Source organism: Manacus vitellinus, unplaced genomic scaffold, assembly GCF_001715985.3.
Source record: "Manacus vitellinus isolate BGI_N305 unplaced genomic scaffold, ASM171598v3 scaffold_15_pilon, whole genome shotgun sequence".
Lineage (NCBI taxonomy): Eukaryota > Metazoa > Chordata > Aves > Passeriformes > Pipridae > Manacus > Manacus vitellinus.
In genome coordinates, this window is record NW_021939122.1 from 5109171 (window position 1) to 5125377 (window position 16207).

Here is a 16207-nt window from a genome sequence, read left to right on the forward strand (position 1 = left end):
CCCAGTTACATTAAAAGCAGTTTCCTTAAAAATAAACTAGGTATTTTATAAGCATAAATTAAAATTTACTTGATGTTAGAGAAGGCAGCATGAAAATAAAGGGCTTTGGATTTATTTGCTTGTTAGCAATGATGTGACTTCCGTATATGAGTCTGAAAAGTGCATATGTGGAAGCTGCCTTATTAGCTAGGTACTGTAACTAACCATTGCTGGTGTATTAAGGAGGTTCCAAATGCAGCTCTGTTGTTAAAACTGCATTCTCATGGATGCTGACATGGAAGAAAGATGCTGCTTTCTTCTGTACAAAGAAGTTCTCTATTTGTGTGAAGTTTCACACTGTTCAGCCTCATACCATTTAGGTTTTCTGTGTAGGTTTTGTTTGTATTCTTTTCGTAAGTGTTCAGCAGGATGTGTTTGAAATTGTCTCAGGTTGAAGGTTATTATATAATCATAGAATGGTTTGGGTTGGAAGGAACCTTAAAGATCATCTAGTTCCAACTCCTCTGCCACTGGGCCTGGATGCCACCCTCTTGATCAGGTTGCTCAGAGCCCTGTCCAACCTGGCCTTGAACACTTCCAGGGACAGGACAGGGCTTGCAAGAAGCAGCCATGGTTGACAAAGAGGGGTTCTCCTGCTGCAGGGATAAGGACCAGTGGAAAAAGGTCCTTTACAAGCATCTGCTATGGAATGAATTTTCAGGTAGAGTTTTGAACTTGAAATTATCAAACATGCTTTGGGTGGGCATCTTCCACCAAAATGTCCCACAGCAGAAGACAGGAAAAAACCCAAGTCTATGATAAGCTTTGGTATCAGACCAGCTCAGTCAGCCTTGCCAGGAGTTACTGGGCCATTTCCAGGACTTGTGACATTTGAGCTGCTTCTGAAAGCACTAGACCATAGGGTCCCTGTGATGCGGTGAGATGCTTCCTTTTCACTAGAAGTGAATTTCTGACTCTTACAGTGGAAGAGGCACCATTAAAAGCGTAGCTATAGATGCCTCAAGAAGTTAAACAAAAGTTATTTTGTATTTATTTTATATACATGTATATAAATATACATATATACAAAATTATGTCTGGTGTTATATACAAATTACATGATTTCCAGTCAATCTTGTGATTTTTGTGTGTACTTGCTTCATGATTTTCAAGTATGAGGGGCTAAAATACAGTCTCTAACAAACTTCCTTTGCTTCACTGCAGACAGCTCCTGAATCAAGTAAGTTAACTGTCCTCGGGATATTCCCAGCTTTCTTCCAAAGGAGAGAAGAATTCATGTACAGACTGTTTACTATGCATATCTTCTTTAACCACTACTTGTTTAGTGAGCTGATCCTTCTCTTAATATTTTAAAGTATTTTCCTTTCGATACAAACATCATTGTGTAGATTTACTAGATTATAGTTTTCAGGATCCTTTAAAACATTGATGCCATGTTTGCTGTTCTTTCATTTTTGCCACTCCCCACTGTTTTTGAGAACTGACCGTGTGTCCAGTAAATTCATCCACTACATAAGTTAACACTTTCAGATGTGTACTATCTATACTTGCCTGCAGCTCATTAAAGAGTGTATTTATTTTTAAAGAAGTTGTCATCATCTCAGAACGTTCAAACTTTTCTTTATTTTTCTTGTCAGAGTAATCACAAAGAGGATTTCTTTAGTTAGTGTTGCATAAACTCTTACGATATTTTCCTCATTTGGAGACAGACTGTGGTGCTCTTTTTAGTTTTATCACATAACATTTTCACACTGAGAACTCCCATTGATTATGCAGGATTATTAAAGGAACGTAATACTAGTTGAAATGGTGGAAATAGCTCTTTCATGCAAGTATTTCTTTCTGCAAGAAACAGAAGTTCTTGAAAGTTGCAAAAGTTTTGCTGTAGTTCTACGATCAGTTATGGAGACTTACGCAGGAATGTCAGATTGAAGATCTCTAGGCTGTATAAAGTGTGATATAAATGAGATGATCATGCTAGTTTCTAAATCATTCTTTTAAGATTATTTTACCAGGATGAAAATCCATTTTGTTTTCTTTTGACACATCTATCTGTTGATTCTTAGCCTGTCGTTCACCTCTGACAGCGAACGTACATTAGTAATTTCCTTTGATTCCAGTCAATTTAACATCTGGGACTTCATCTATCAATTTACTCTTTCAATCTTATCACCTAAACTTTGATAGAGAAAGAAAATTCTGATGCATGGAAGATTTCAGAATTTTGGAATCCAGTTTTGTTCCAATTTTGAGCACAAGCCTATCCCTGCATCACATCCCAGGCCTGTCTGTCTCATAGGCAGCAGACCCTGGAAACCTGAGGCCTTTGACTTCAGGATAGTTGCCAGGCAGTTTTGCTGCAGTGTTGTGAAAATTGAATTGCTTTTACAGACTGTTTGGATTTCGACAAATTGACTTTCGCTTATGGAAAATGTTCTTTTGGAGGATTTTCTGCCTATTCTATTAATACTGCAAGGGAAAATAGAAAATGAAACAAAAGGAAATGTTTTAAGTCTCTGATGAGTGAAAGCATTTGATTTCATGACATCACTTCTGCACAGGCTTTCCTTAAGATACACATGCACTGGCAGAAAATGTGGCCCACTGGTTTTCATGAGCTGTTGTGAAAATATTTGTTAATGACTAAAAATTGTAGGAGCAAAATTGATTTAGTCTAGCCTGACTCATTGCTACATTTTTACTCTTCCTCTGTGACCTTAAACTGCATATGACTTTCTGTAGAATTAATGCTTAACTGAGGAAAAATTGAGTGAATACCTCAGTATTTGGTATGTTTATAGCATACCTTAATAAAATGCCCAGCTGTTAGGTGATTGATGAATAGCTTGGAGAATGGGTTATTAATGAGTTGCATTTGGTTTTGCACCCCACTTAACCAAGACAGAGATTAAGAGAGAGCAGGCTATAATAAAACATCAGGCTAAGAGAATTCCTCTCGTGAAACTAAAATCAGGGTAGCAGAGAAGTGGGAGTAAGACCTGAGAGCTGTCAGCCACCCTTTCTTTGCTGAGACCTCTCATACAGCCCCCTCAGTGCTCTGATGGAGCATCAGGGCTGATTTGGGAAGATTTTAAATCCTCCTGGACGCACACTGAGCAGGTGTTGCTCATCTCCAGTTGGGGCTAAGGAGAAACAGGCATAAAGGGAAAGGAGATTCTGGGTTTTACCCCACATCTTTCTGATCTTGTGGCATTTTGATTTTTTGAACTACCTGGGAACACCTGATGTGTTATGGATCATTGGGAGTCAACTGAGTGAGATCAGTAGACAAGGGAGTCCTGCTGGCAGTGAATAGGAGCGTGTGGGGGCTGGCAGGGCCTCAGAGGGTGGATTGTACTATGGGGCATTGCAAGCATGTGCAGTGCCTTCCATCACCCACCGCGGTGGTTGTTAGCGATCATGGTGTTGTTTACATGGTGCCCCAAGGGTGTGAGGTGCAACAAATGTAACATCCCAGAGACCTCAAGGGGAATCTACTGGAGAGTGAAGTGCTGAGGAAGGGGGGAGAGAGAGTAGGAGAGGGAAAGAGAAACAAGCCAGAAGCCACAAAAATGACATACAAAAAAAAAATTGCTTTTATTTCTCATGTGCACAAAAAGAGAAAAGAAAATGGTCAAACAGAACTGAAGTGATGAGGAAAAGCCAAGAGGGGCTGCAGCAGCCTAGAATGGATGTGACCCTGCACCTGGCACTGGCCCCCTCCCCTCCACGGTCTCATGTCTAGCTTAGCCTGGAGATCATCAGCAGAGCTGCTCTATGGTTAGATTTGTCATCAGTTCTGTAATTGTCAGTTTGGTCCCTCCTTCCTGCTTTGCAAGTTTGCCACTGTCCTGGGCCCAGTCAAGGAAGCACACTGTGGTATTTGTGGGTCCCTCAGAAGCCCTCACTCTGTCAGTGCCAAAGGGGGCAGCTCAGCTACGATTCTTATTTCTTTGCCCAGAGGGGTGCTTTTCCTTAGGGACAAAAGGGTGGGTTTTTTCCAACAGTTCAGCAAACTAAAAATTCCTTTAGGAAAATGTTAATATGCATATATAAGTATATACTCAAGAGAAGAAAGAGGTGCAGGGTTTCTTTGTTTTCCTTTTCTTGTTTGTTTAACGTCCTCACATTCATGTTGTGATTAATTCTGCAGTTGTACTCTGAGGTTGATTCATCGCTACCGATGGGTCAGAAAGCATGCAAACTTCTGTTACCACAGCAGGGCTCATTGCCACCAACCCTCCCCAACAGATTTACAGGCCACACCAGTGTCAGCTTTAATGCATCCACCTCATGCAACCCCTTCCTGTGTCTTGCCCCACATCCTGTTGGGCCAAAAGGACATGGGAGCTTCAGAGAACAGGACTCAAAAGTGCTGCCAGTTTTAAATACCACGGTCCCTGTTGCCAAGCATGGCATTCGAGAACTCACGAGATTCTTCCCCCATGATCAAGTTGAGACAGAAGGAGATCCAGGTTCACGTTTCTGCTTGGTCCATTAGATAAAGCAAACATAGCAGCAAAACTAAGAATGATAGGAGAAGGAGGAAGTGAAGGGAGAGCTAAGAAGAATAATAAAGAAACAAAGGATGAGTTGTGAAAAAAAGGAAAATAGAGAAACGTAATGGAAACATTAATTATTATTCACAATAATACTTAACAGTTTGATAGAATTTTCTATCCAGAATCTCAAAGCACTGAGGCAGTGCTAATTGATTCAGCTGCGTAATCCCCCTGTGAACTAGAAACTATTGTTATTCCCATTTTATACAGAGGGTTGGAACTGAGGTAGAGGGGGAAATTGGATTTGACAAAGGTTTTCTAGAGCGATAGAGAGAACTGGGGAGTTTGAGGTCCCAGATACCCGCTCCCATATCGATAATGCTGTTCCCTCCCTGGATAGAAAAGTGCATTGGGAATGAGAAATAATAAAAGAGAGGGATAGAAATTGAATGGAAAGAAGGTGTGAGAAAGAAATATGGGAAAGGTAAGACACAGCAGAATTGAGGAGAGGTTTGAGTCAGACTTCACTGGATTTTGCATAATGATTTCTTCCTCCAATCCTTTTTCATTTTTTTTCCTGTAAAATTTTTTAAAGGAAAATAAAAATAAAAGAAAAAAAATTCCACCTATACAGAAGCAACTGTTGGCCTGTTGGGGAAAGGGGTCCTTCCAAGGTTTGGCTGTTCCCTCAGGTTCTGAATTTGTGCTGTGCTTTATTGAACACATCGTTTTGTTTTCAGTGAGCACAACGAGACTTGCACAGTACACACAGCGTGTTCCTTATCTACAGGATGAGACGAGGCTGTTTTAATAACTACCATGATGAAGATGGAGATGAACTTATATACAAGAGGAATTGCCTTCACATTACACACATTATCTTCCTACAAAGCAGCAATTGTTTTTTGCAAATAACATAATATTAAATAATTGGTAGAATTTTTGCGTTTCCTGCATAGTCCAGTCTAATGGAATCTATATGAATATTGATGGTTTTCTTCTGCATAATATCACCACATAAATCCCCACGTCAGCTACTAGACTTGGGCTATAATACTGCTTTACAATGCATCCACCGACTGTAAATCAAAACAACCAACACAAGAAACTCTTTGGCAAATGTAATTCAGTACATTCGCATGAGGGTCTACAGATGGTGGTGGAAGAGGATTAGACTGCCCAGTTTTTTTGCATAATTCTGCTTTCCTTTTAATTTTTCAAGTCAAACTACATGCTGTACTTATGAACTTTCCAAACCAATCCAATGCCTGGTGGAAATCCTCTTTCATCAGTGGAGTTAAACCAACAACAGATTTGGCCCTCCAAGGGTCAAATGAAGCCAGCCATGAGTGAGCCAACTAAATCCTGCTTTCAGACCCTAGCTCATGTCTCAAGTTTAGCAAAACACCATTATAAAAATAAGCATTTCTGAGCTGCTAGCTTTTCTCAAGCTGGCCCCTGGGCTGCAGGTGGCCAAGTGGGAGGTGTGAGAGTCTCTTTTCTTTAGTCTCCTCAGGACCTTCTCTGTGTTGGTCCTGGGATTTATTGCCTCTGCCCTGACCACCTGCTGAGTGAATCTGGGTGGTGCACAAATAGAGCAAAGGTTGTACTGAGAGACTAAAAGTGAGACACTACTAACAGGGTTCAGCATCTATCTGATGTCTGTGAAGGAAAACAGGAGGAGTGGTGAAAGTATATTTTTAGAAATTGCACAGAATTTTCTTCTCTCAAAGAATAAGATGGGATAACAGGCCAAATTCTGGTCTCAGTGATAGTGTAATAACTCTGCTATTTGCAGCGGGTTACTCAGAGGTAAGATGTGCAGAATGACACTTTTAACAGATCAGGAATAACCTCTTTGATTTTATTCTGCATAGGAACAGATTTTAGCTCTATATCTTCTATGTAAACATCCCCCCAAATTCCCTTATCATTTGGGCACCCCATTAAAGAAGACACGGACATATAATCAGCTAAATCCATGCAAAGGCTAAAAGAGTGAGGTGAAAGGGGCCTTTGGGATCAACACAGCTGTTTACTGATGGTGGATTTCATACATACAAGTTTAACTTGGAGACAGAATAGAGTCCACTACCACATCTCCTCAGAGGCTTTGAACTTTGGATTTTATACATGATGTTGGCTGTACAGATTGCTCCACTGTTCATTTCTATGCCCTTTGGGGGTTTTATTCTCAATCCTGTCTTTGTCCACGGACAATAGCCCATGAGTTTTATCTGAAACCTCTCTAAAACAACAAGGATCTACTTTGGCAGACTTGATGCCCTGGGGGCAGGCTAGAGCTGCCTTCATGTTTTCTTTGAGTAATTTTTTAGGAAGTGTCAGTGCAAGGAACAGTTTATGAGTTTGCTGACAATACAGAAGTAATAAGCATTTCTATTGACAGTTAGCCTTTTGCAGAACAGTGTTTGTCAGTCACTTGGGAACCAAAAAGAGCAGAGAATCCCTAGAGAATCATCAGGTGAGCATTTGGGATAAGGGGTAAATATTAGGATGCACAATATAGGATTGAACATGAAAAGATGGGGCTGTATGTTGGAACTGGCTGGTAGGATGCAGGCATATGTATTTGAGTGGGGCCTATAAATTACTAGGTGTATGAGCAGATGGACTGGGAATCAAAGGGGGGCCCATATAGCAGGGCTATAGTGATTAGGAAATTAGGTGTTGGGCACAGATAATGAGGCTGTTGTCACCGGCAGCAGAGAATGGGTGTTGGGCATATCTAAAATTGCAAAAGTTGGGATGTGGGTGAACTGAAGTCGTCATGAGTAGAGGTTAAGGTAAAAGGACTGAAGGCTAGGGGCTAGGGAACCAAGCAATAATCCCAGCCAATCCTGAATTTGTCCATCTCAGTCTCAGCTGTCCAGAGGGCAATCAGATGGGCCCAGATGAAGCCCCACACTTTCCACCACACAGCGCAGTTAGAGCGCAGCTGGGCTTGTTTTCTTTGTTTGCCAACCAGTGACATGGAAAACGTTTGTTGACTCAGAGTGCTTTTTTTGTCGACTGATGTGTTTGGTAACTTTGTCAGATGTGACTTGTCCACACTGCTCCCCAGAGACAGGATTTTGGGAAAGGGGGAGGAGGAGGAGGCTCCCGGGTGGAGCTGGCATCCAATCCTCTCCAATACCACCATCCCACTGTAGTGCAAAACAGAAAGGAAACAAAACCCTAGAGTGAAAGAGGAGCATCAAACGTCAGAGGAACTTGTCTGCCATTCAGGTGGTGGGGAGGGATGGGACTTGGAGTTTTATTTTTGTAGGGTTTTTAATTATTATTTTGGTTTTTTTGTTGGTTTTGTTCACTTGGGTTTTTTAGAAAATTGGGGATTTTTTTGTTCCTTTTTACAGACCTTCATGACAAAGCATAAAAACACAGTTATATTTATATATCTATTTATATATTTCTTCATTTCGTCGGTTTGTTTGTAAATGTTGCTCCATCCTCCTGTCTGAGCTGATTGTGTGTCACAGAAATTGTGGGTGTATGTGTGAGGTTCCTCCCAATTCTGGCCTGCAAAGTCACCACCTGTGAGGTGCAGCCAACTCTGGGGGAATCTGTGCTGGAGAGTGGGGATGAGGTGCACAGAGAACCCCTCATGGGGTGCAGATCATTACTTGGTCCTTTCTTCGTTGCCAGATGGGCCAGGGCTCTGTACTGCCATCTCTGCTCTAGCCAGACTGTTCCCTCTGTCCTGGGAACAGGGTGACCATCACAGGTTACACACATCAAGAGTCCACCACAGAAGAGTATATCTTTGGGGAACAGTGTTTCATGAGCGGCATTCTCCCCTGTTTCCCTGGCCCTTACCGCTCCCAGAAAGGGGTCCTGTAAGGCAATGGTTGCCAGCTGCATTGCTTCCCAGTCCCCCTGGAGTTCTGGAAGCCGAGTGGACTTCATGTGGCTGAGCTTTACCCAGGGGCATTGGAGGGCTCCCACAGGAGAAGCCACTTGGCCGCAGGCTGTTCCCGGCGTGGGGGAAGCGGTCGGGGCGGAGGGCAGGGGGAGGGAGGGGGTCTCAGTCTCATGTGGTGAGCGCTTGGTCCGGCGCCTTCAAGGCGAAGAGGAAGGAACTGGACTGTGGGGAGGAACGGAGAAGGTCTCTTCACCCTTCCCAGGGATGAGGGAGGTGATCAGACAGGTACAATGTGGAGGCCTAAGCTGTCGCCCTGCAGTTTCATGTGGTTTCCATGGTAACTAGTGGCGGTCATAGGCAGCGGCAGCAGTGGGAGGTGCGGAGCCCCGGGATGTGGCACTATAATAATAAGGGGAACCTGAAAGTTAACACAGGAGAAGAATGGACTGGTTGAAAGGACAAACAGTAAACAAAAAAAACCAAACCAAACCAAAAAACACAAACAATCAAACTAAGAAAAGAAATACAGGAGAACAGAAAAGAAAAGGAAAGTTAGGAAGAAAGAAAAGCAAAAGAAACCAAAAGAACGAATTTGGGGACTGAGCTCCTAGAGGGATTAGGGAAAGGCAATCAGTGGAAGCCAGCTGAGGGTTGCATTTCAGTGGATAGATGCTACTGTGGCCTCTGGATCTGACAGCCCTCTATGGGAAGGAGATCCTTTTGCTTCTTCTGACCATCAGTAACTAAGCCCGTGAACTTTTGTGCTGGTTTGGGCTGAGGTAGGGTTAGTTTTCTTCACAGTGGCTGGTATGGGGTTGTGTTTTGGATTTGTGCTGAACACAGGGTTGATAACGACGTGTTTTCGTTATTGCTGAGCAGGGCTTACACAGAGCCACGGCCTTTTTTTCTTCTCGTACTGCCAAGCTGGCAAGGAACCTGGGGGTACGTGGGAGGCTGAGAGGCAACACAGCTAGAACAGATGACCCAAACTGGCCAGAGGAATATTCCATACCGTATGGTGTCATGCTTGGTATTTAAAGGGGGGATAAGAAGGAAGAAGTGGGGACGTTTGGAGTGATGGCATTTGTCTTCCCAACCATTACATGTGATGGGGCCCTGCGCTCCTGGAGATGGGTGAACACCTGCCTGCCCATGGGAAGCAGTGAATTAATTTCTTATTTTGCTTTGCTTGCATGCGTGGCTTTTGCTTTCCCTATTAAACTGTGTTTATCTCAACCCACAGCTAGTTTTCTAGCTTTTATCTTTCTGATTCTCTCCTCCATCCTGTTGGTGGGGGAGTGAATGAGCGGCTGCATGGGGCTTGGCTAATGCCTGGGGTTAAACCACAACATCGAAGCACAAATACGTCACACCTGATCTGTAACCACAAGGAAAGTGTCAGGGCCAGATGTTCTGAGCATACCTGACAAAGTATAATAGGTCACTCTTATAACCAGGAGGAGAGAAATGAAACAAAATTACAGTGTTTTACTGCTTGGAATTTGGGTCACATTTGACATGAAATCTCTCTAGATGGTTATCGAATGTGTGTTAAATAGTGATTGATTATTAAGATCACATTTACTGAGGTTTAACAACACTGGAATAAAATGTGCATTTATTATCCAGTTGTTAAACCTCAGTAAATATGTAGATAATAATCACAGCTGATTTATTTTACATATAATAAATATCTTCTTATTCCCTTGCAAAGAGGTGGTGTATTAGAAGATAGTCTCATAGGATTTTTTTTTCTCCTCTGAAAAAAAACCCTGATTATTTCTGGGCATATTAGTCACTGGAGATGGATATATATCACTGCAAGACAACTCTTCTGGCTATTGTAAACCTAATGATGCAGCCTGTCTCCCACTCTGGACACTATTCTAACTGGTTGAATAGGGAGAACTATGGGATTTACAGATCCCCAGGAATTGAGTCTGGGTTTAGCTGGGGAGAGGAGTGAAATGTTATCTGGATTTTTAATAAGGCCTTGAAAGGATGCTGATTACAGCCGGAGAGAGTAACAGAACCTGAATTTCATTTCTGATACAATCTGTAATAAACTGTGGATGCAGCTCACAGAGAAGCCAGAGCTGAACTTGAGTTCTGAACCGTCTCATGAAAGAGGAATTGGCTCCAGAACTGCTACAAAACATGCATGAAGTATATACCCACTTCAACACTGGACTGAGAGTGAGGGAAAAGGCCTATCACCTGCCCAAATACTTGAAAACCCTCTTCAGAAACAAACAAACAAACAAAACCAAAAAACAAAGAAAACGAATAGACAAACAGAAGGAGCGCGAGGCTGGGGGTGTGCTGTGGGAAAGAGGTACTCACTTAGTAACGCAGGGTTGCTGAACCGCCAGGCCTCGTTGTAGGTTGTGTACTGAGGGTGGCTATAGGGGTTCCCTGAGAACTCGCTCCCTGGAAGAAACGAAGGAAGGTGTGAAATACAGTTAGGAATGAAGACTTATGTCTGCTATTCCATCAAGCCAGTGTTGATGCTGAATCTGTACACCAGCAGGAAAACTAGGGTATGTAGCTTCCTTGCCCAGCTGGGACTCTGCCCTTCAGGACCCTGCAGGGCTTCTTCAGTGCAAAGTTCCTTACACATAACATTAAAAATCATAAGATTGACCTCTTCACAATCAAGAAATTAATTTAAAAGAATGAAATTCAGTAATAAAAAAAAAATAATTAAAGTGGTTTGTTTTTTCTTCCCTTATTTTCGTTGCCTTCTGACTTCCAAATCTCAAGTTGAAGTAGGATTGCATATGCAAGCTTTTTCTGCACTTAACTATCGGCTTTCTTATAAATAAATCTAAGGTTCTCCAGTAGTGTCAAGACGGCAGGTATGGCAGCTTGATGGGACAAGCTCACAATAAACTCGTTGGAACTAGCAGTGCTGTTGATGGCAATATGTATTGCTAAGTTTTCTTTGTAGGGTACTGAGGGTGATGGCATATTTGCTGAGAAGAGTATCATTCCTTTTTGGAAATGTTCTGAGTAGGCTGGACTTTAATGTAAAATAAAATGGAAAAACACATGAATCACTTTCTTACTCTGTATGATGGTATTAGTCAGAAAAATGATTCATACATGATTAACCCCCCTTTTATTCTTGGTGAGTTACAGAGAAAACTTACTGCATTCCAGCTCCAGAACATAGTTTTCTAATGATTAGTGCTTTAGGTACTGTGTTGAATCTGAAAGACAAGCTGTGCTGTGGCTCCACTTTTCACGTTTAATAAAATGGACCCAAACCAAAATACTTGCAAGCTTTGAGATCTAGTAAGACTCTGACCCAAGATTTGAATGTTGTAGAGTCTTCTTTAATATTCAGTTTTATTGTGCAGAAGGAACTGAGTCTCCCTTTTTAATAGAAGGCCAAGAAGTTATGGTGCTGCATTCAAAAAAAAAATAAATCTCCCCAAACTTAAACATGTATCATTCTATTAAAAAAAAGCATGACATTATTTGATCATAACTTCAATTTAATGCAGTACCAACAGACTAGGGACAATTAATGCCATCTGAAAGGCATTGTGCACTTAAAGGACAGTGGTAGAACAGTGTGGCTATTAGCTTCTGATGTGGCCCAAGGCAGGGGTAGAATTTTTACAGCAGAAGTGTTTGATAAACACCTGGCAGTCCCTGCTAGATACCATGGAACAGAAAAAGAAGGCAATTCAAGACACGATGGATGCCTGTGATGCAATTACCAAAGAATGTCAATTAATTATACCGTAATCTTTGCAAATCTCCCCTCACTGGAGTGTTAAAGCCAAAATCATAGATTCTCAGATGGTGGAAATGAAGGCTGTTGAAATCAGGGGATTTACACTGCTTTAAACTTGAGGAGAATCTTTCCAGCCAGGTTTAAAAGTAACTCAGGATAATAACCAAAGTAGTCGGTGCAAAAACGTGTATGCATCAAACCCCATCAACTTCCAAAGGTATTTTAGTCACAATAAATTTTAGTTTCCACATAAAACCTCATTTTGTGTGACAGATCTTCCTAACTACTGTTTTAATGATAATAAGTCAGCATAATTCCATAGCTAGAAACATCCTGCACTGAAAATCCTGACAACTAGCTGGGAAGGAATAGAAACCTGCTAAGATGACCAAGATGCAATGCAGAGTCCAGATTTATCTCTACTGAATTGACTTATCTGTGGAATATACTAGAATGTGTTTGCCTCCCAAAGAAGGAGAGAAACTATCCACATGGGAATTTCTGCTTTTGAAGTGCCTCATATAACATCATTTCACTGCATGGAGGGAAGTTGTTCTGATATTTCAAGACTTCTCTCTCACCACCTTCTGAGTTGACACCCTAAACTGTTTATAGTGTTCCTAAACATGGGTTAAGTACGGGAGAAAGAGTCACAGCTATGGAGCGCTGGGGAGGAGGGAGGGCAGCCACTGGAAACAGTGTTTATTGACGAGGAGTGAAAGCATGCATGCAGCAGGATAATGAGCTTTTGAGCTCAACTGTGACCAAGAGGAACTGAGCTATCGCCTTCCCCGATCACTAATGAAACAAGTGTAATTTCCTCATCAACATTGGATTCTGTTTAACGACTCCCTGCCGCTGCCATCCCCAGCCCTCTGCAGACTCCGCGCTGCTCTGTGTAAACAGCAGTTCCTTCAGCCGGTGCTCACTTTACTAAAACGGTTTGCTGAAACTTGGTGACCTTTCTGGGAAAGAGGAAGAATTGAGGCAGAGATCAAAGATGTTCTGTTACCTGTGTGGGAAACTTCTCTCAAATGTGTAGGTTAAGTGTAGCACAATACCCGAATCATCCTTCTTTGGGTGACTAACCCCTGCTTTTTCAAGTGTGTGCTCAGGACTACTGGCTTTCTTCCATGTCTGCAGCCAGGGACCTGAAGTTATGGGCAGGGGCAAATGCGGGATATGTGTCTTATCAGATCATCCACATAAACCTCAGAGATATTTGCATGCGCTGACCGTGTTGCATGGATGTACTGCAACAGGAGACAAGCTCTTCTGTAGACTATGCAAGTAGAAGTCTAGTGAAAGGTTGTCATGAGTAGAACATAGCAGATTTAATTAGCACTGCTCAAACAATCTTCTCAGAAACAGTTTTCCACTGGAAAATGCTGTCTCATTGAAATGGAAATGTCTTGCATGAGCTTGTCAGCTTCAATGGAGTTTTGGAAAGAAAAGTTCTGAAATTATTGCAAATTGAAACAAAGTATTATGTTTCAACTTTCTTGTTCTGTTTCATTTTGCCTTTCTCATCTCATTTAATTTCCTTTCAATTCTTTCATTATTTTAATATGTCTTGACATCTAGAACATGTTGACATTACTGAAATGTTTTATCCTGATGTTCGCAAATTGAACTGTTTCAAGATTCTGTCTCCTTGTACCAATGCAGGATGAAAACAAATATCAAAAAATCAGAATTTTGCATGGATTAGAAATCTGGTTTCTGAACAGTTGTGTGTTTAGATATGCACCTTTGTTTAGAGAATACAGAGCCTCTTTCTCTTATTCACTCATATCTAAACAATAGGTTTGTTTGTATGTCAGTAGGTTTCTTAAAGATACTTCCTGAGTGGTCATCTTGCTGGCTTCTTGTTTCCAGTGTAGTTAGAGCACTGGCCCCTGATCTTTCTTGGCCTGAGGGCATGTAACAAACCACTGGCAATATTGTATTTGTTTTCTCTGCTCAAACCGGACTCTTAACAGAGGTTGCAAGCAAGCACAGAGGATCGATCTCATGAGGCCTATATTCTGTGCAATCTGTGCTCTGGGAATCTTTACTAACAGTATTTCTTGGCATCTGTATTTAAATCTTGTTGGTTTAGTCTTCCAATACAGAAACGATGAGGCATGAAGTGAGCCTAGCAGGTGGCAGGTTTAGAACAAATACAGGAAATAGTTTTCACAAAATATGTAGTTAAGCTACAGAACTTCTTACCACGGGTTGCAGTAGATGTTAAAGGCTTATATGGGTTCAGGAGACATTGTTTAAGTTTGTGGAGGGAAAACCGATAGAGGGTGTTTAATATGAAATAGAAATATACTAAGTCTGGCTTAGGAAGTCTCTTAGCTGCAACTTGGAGGCTGGGAGATCTTTTGAGAAAGTACCAATACATTCTTGCTCTATTCTTAATGCTTCCTCAGACTTTTCCTGTTGGCCCCTGACACAGAGTAGTGGCTGCAGAGATCTGCAGTGTGACCCATTAAAACCAAGTCTTCTGTTTCTTCACAGGAAGCCTCTTTATCTCCATCTTGTTGGCTTTGGTCACATTAGAAGACAGGAATAGAAGGGCTTCCTGACTGGGTCTGACCAGTGGGGTATGACTGAAACAGCTGGAACTTGATGCTCTGTTGAAAGATGCAGTAACTACTGCAGGGTGCCCAAGCAGGCCACTGGAAGAACTTCCTCTGATTGAATGTTGACATTAGATTTAATGTAAATATATCCATTTGACTGGAGTATTTTTTTTTTTTTTACTTTGAACTATAACAACTTTTTTTTTCTCTATAATTCTGCTCCTTTTCTTTTTGGGAGTATTTCTGTGGGTTTTTGGGACACTACTGTGTTATAGATAAGCGACCTCCACATCAAGGAGCTAAAATACCCTTTTTTTGGATAAGTGACCCCTGTGATTAGTGGTCTTAAAATCTTTGTCCCAGTTTAGAAGTCAGTATCATCCTTGTGATGAGGACATTAAACTTACATAGCAACCACTGAACAGTTGAGAACAGTTAGAAGTTGAGAAGAGCCTGGTTTTTTAGAAGTCTCTACTCAAAGAGCCAGTTAGTTTGGTATTATTAATAATTTCTATACACCATGACCTCCTGTAAATTTTGACCTTTAACTGATTTAAATATTGTCAACTGAATCTACCTACTGTTACTGGTGTGTGTTTATGGGAGTGTGGTGTGTTAATTGATATATATTGTCTTAGTGCTTCTCTGATTCTGGAGCCAAACCATCTAGAAGGATGTAGGAGATGCCCTAAAATTTGCCACTGGAACATGTTGCCCAGAATACTTGTGGATGCCCCATTCCTGGAAGTGTTCAAGGCCAGGCTGGATGGGGCTCTGTACAACCTGATCTAGTTAAAGGTGTCCCTGTTCATGACAATGGTGTTGGAACTAGATGATCTTAAAGGTCCCTTCCAACTAAAGCCACTCTATGATTCTATAATTTATCATTTAAAGACTTTGACCTGAAAACATTTCCTATCAGTGATATTTTCACTATCCTCACTGCAGTTATGTTCATTCAGCTAGCTGTTCCAAAATCTGAATGAGGGTTAAGTTAGGCTTCCCACTCATAAGCCCTGGCAAATCATATGATAGTAATAGAAGAGCTTTCCGTCCTCAGCTTTGTGCTGCTTTGGTTCTGGACTCATCCCTTCAGAAGCAGAGGTTGCAGAATGGACTGTGTACCTGCTCCTTAACCACCAGAACTCACAACCCTGGGCTGTAACAAAAGCAGAAATCAGTGGCAGATAAGTTCTCTATTCTGAGCTACTGTGTCTGAGAAATGAAAATCTTGTCTCTTTGTTTATCTCCTGGGGAAAACTGTCATCAGAGGAGTGGGGAATAGACCCTGAGGTAAGAAACTCTTCAGTTGCCCTGAAGTAAATGGTCCTCTCTTCTCCCTAAAGGGTGGGAGAATCCATAGGCTGAGATAAGGTATTTCTCCAAAGGCATTGGGTAACAAAGAAAGAGTTTGCCTTTGGATGTAGGATTAGGTAGATAGTTTCTTGGGTTGGAGGCACAATCTTACAAACAGAAGGCAGGTAAGTAGTTGGTTGTTAAAAGTGCA

The 16207-nt window shown here is 41.6% G+C and overlaps 1 protein-coding gene across 1 annotated transcript in view; it reads right to left on the reverse strand.

Moving 5' to 3' along the window:
* Positions 1 to 4682: 4682 nt before the first annotated feature.
* Positions 4683 to 16207, reverse strand: part of PAX2 (paired box 2) — a 55550-nt gene continuing 44025 nt past the window's right edge. The window contains exons 7-8 of the mRNA XM_018068861.3: positions 10726 to 10812; positions 4683 to 8800 (exon numbers count right to left, since the gene is read on the reverse strand). Coding sequence (XP_017924350.1) covers positions 8724 to 8800; positions 10726 to 10812 — 164 coding nt within the window. The 3' untranslated portion in view covers positions 4683 to 8723. The remainder of the gene's footprint in view (positions 8801 to 10725; positions 10813 to 16207) is intronic.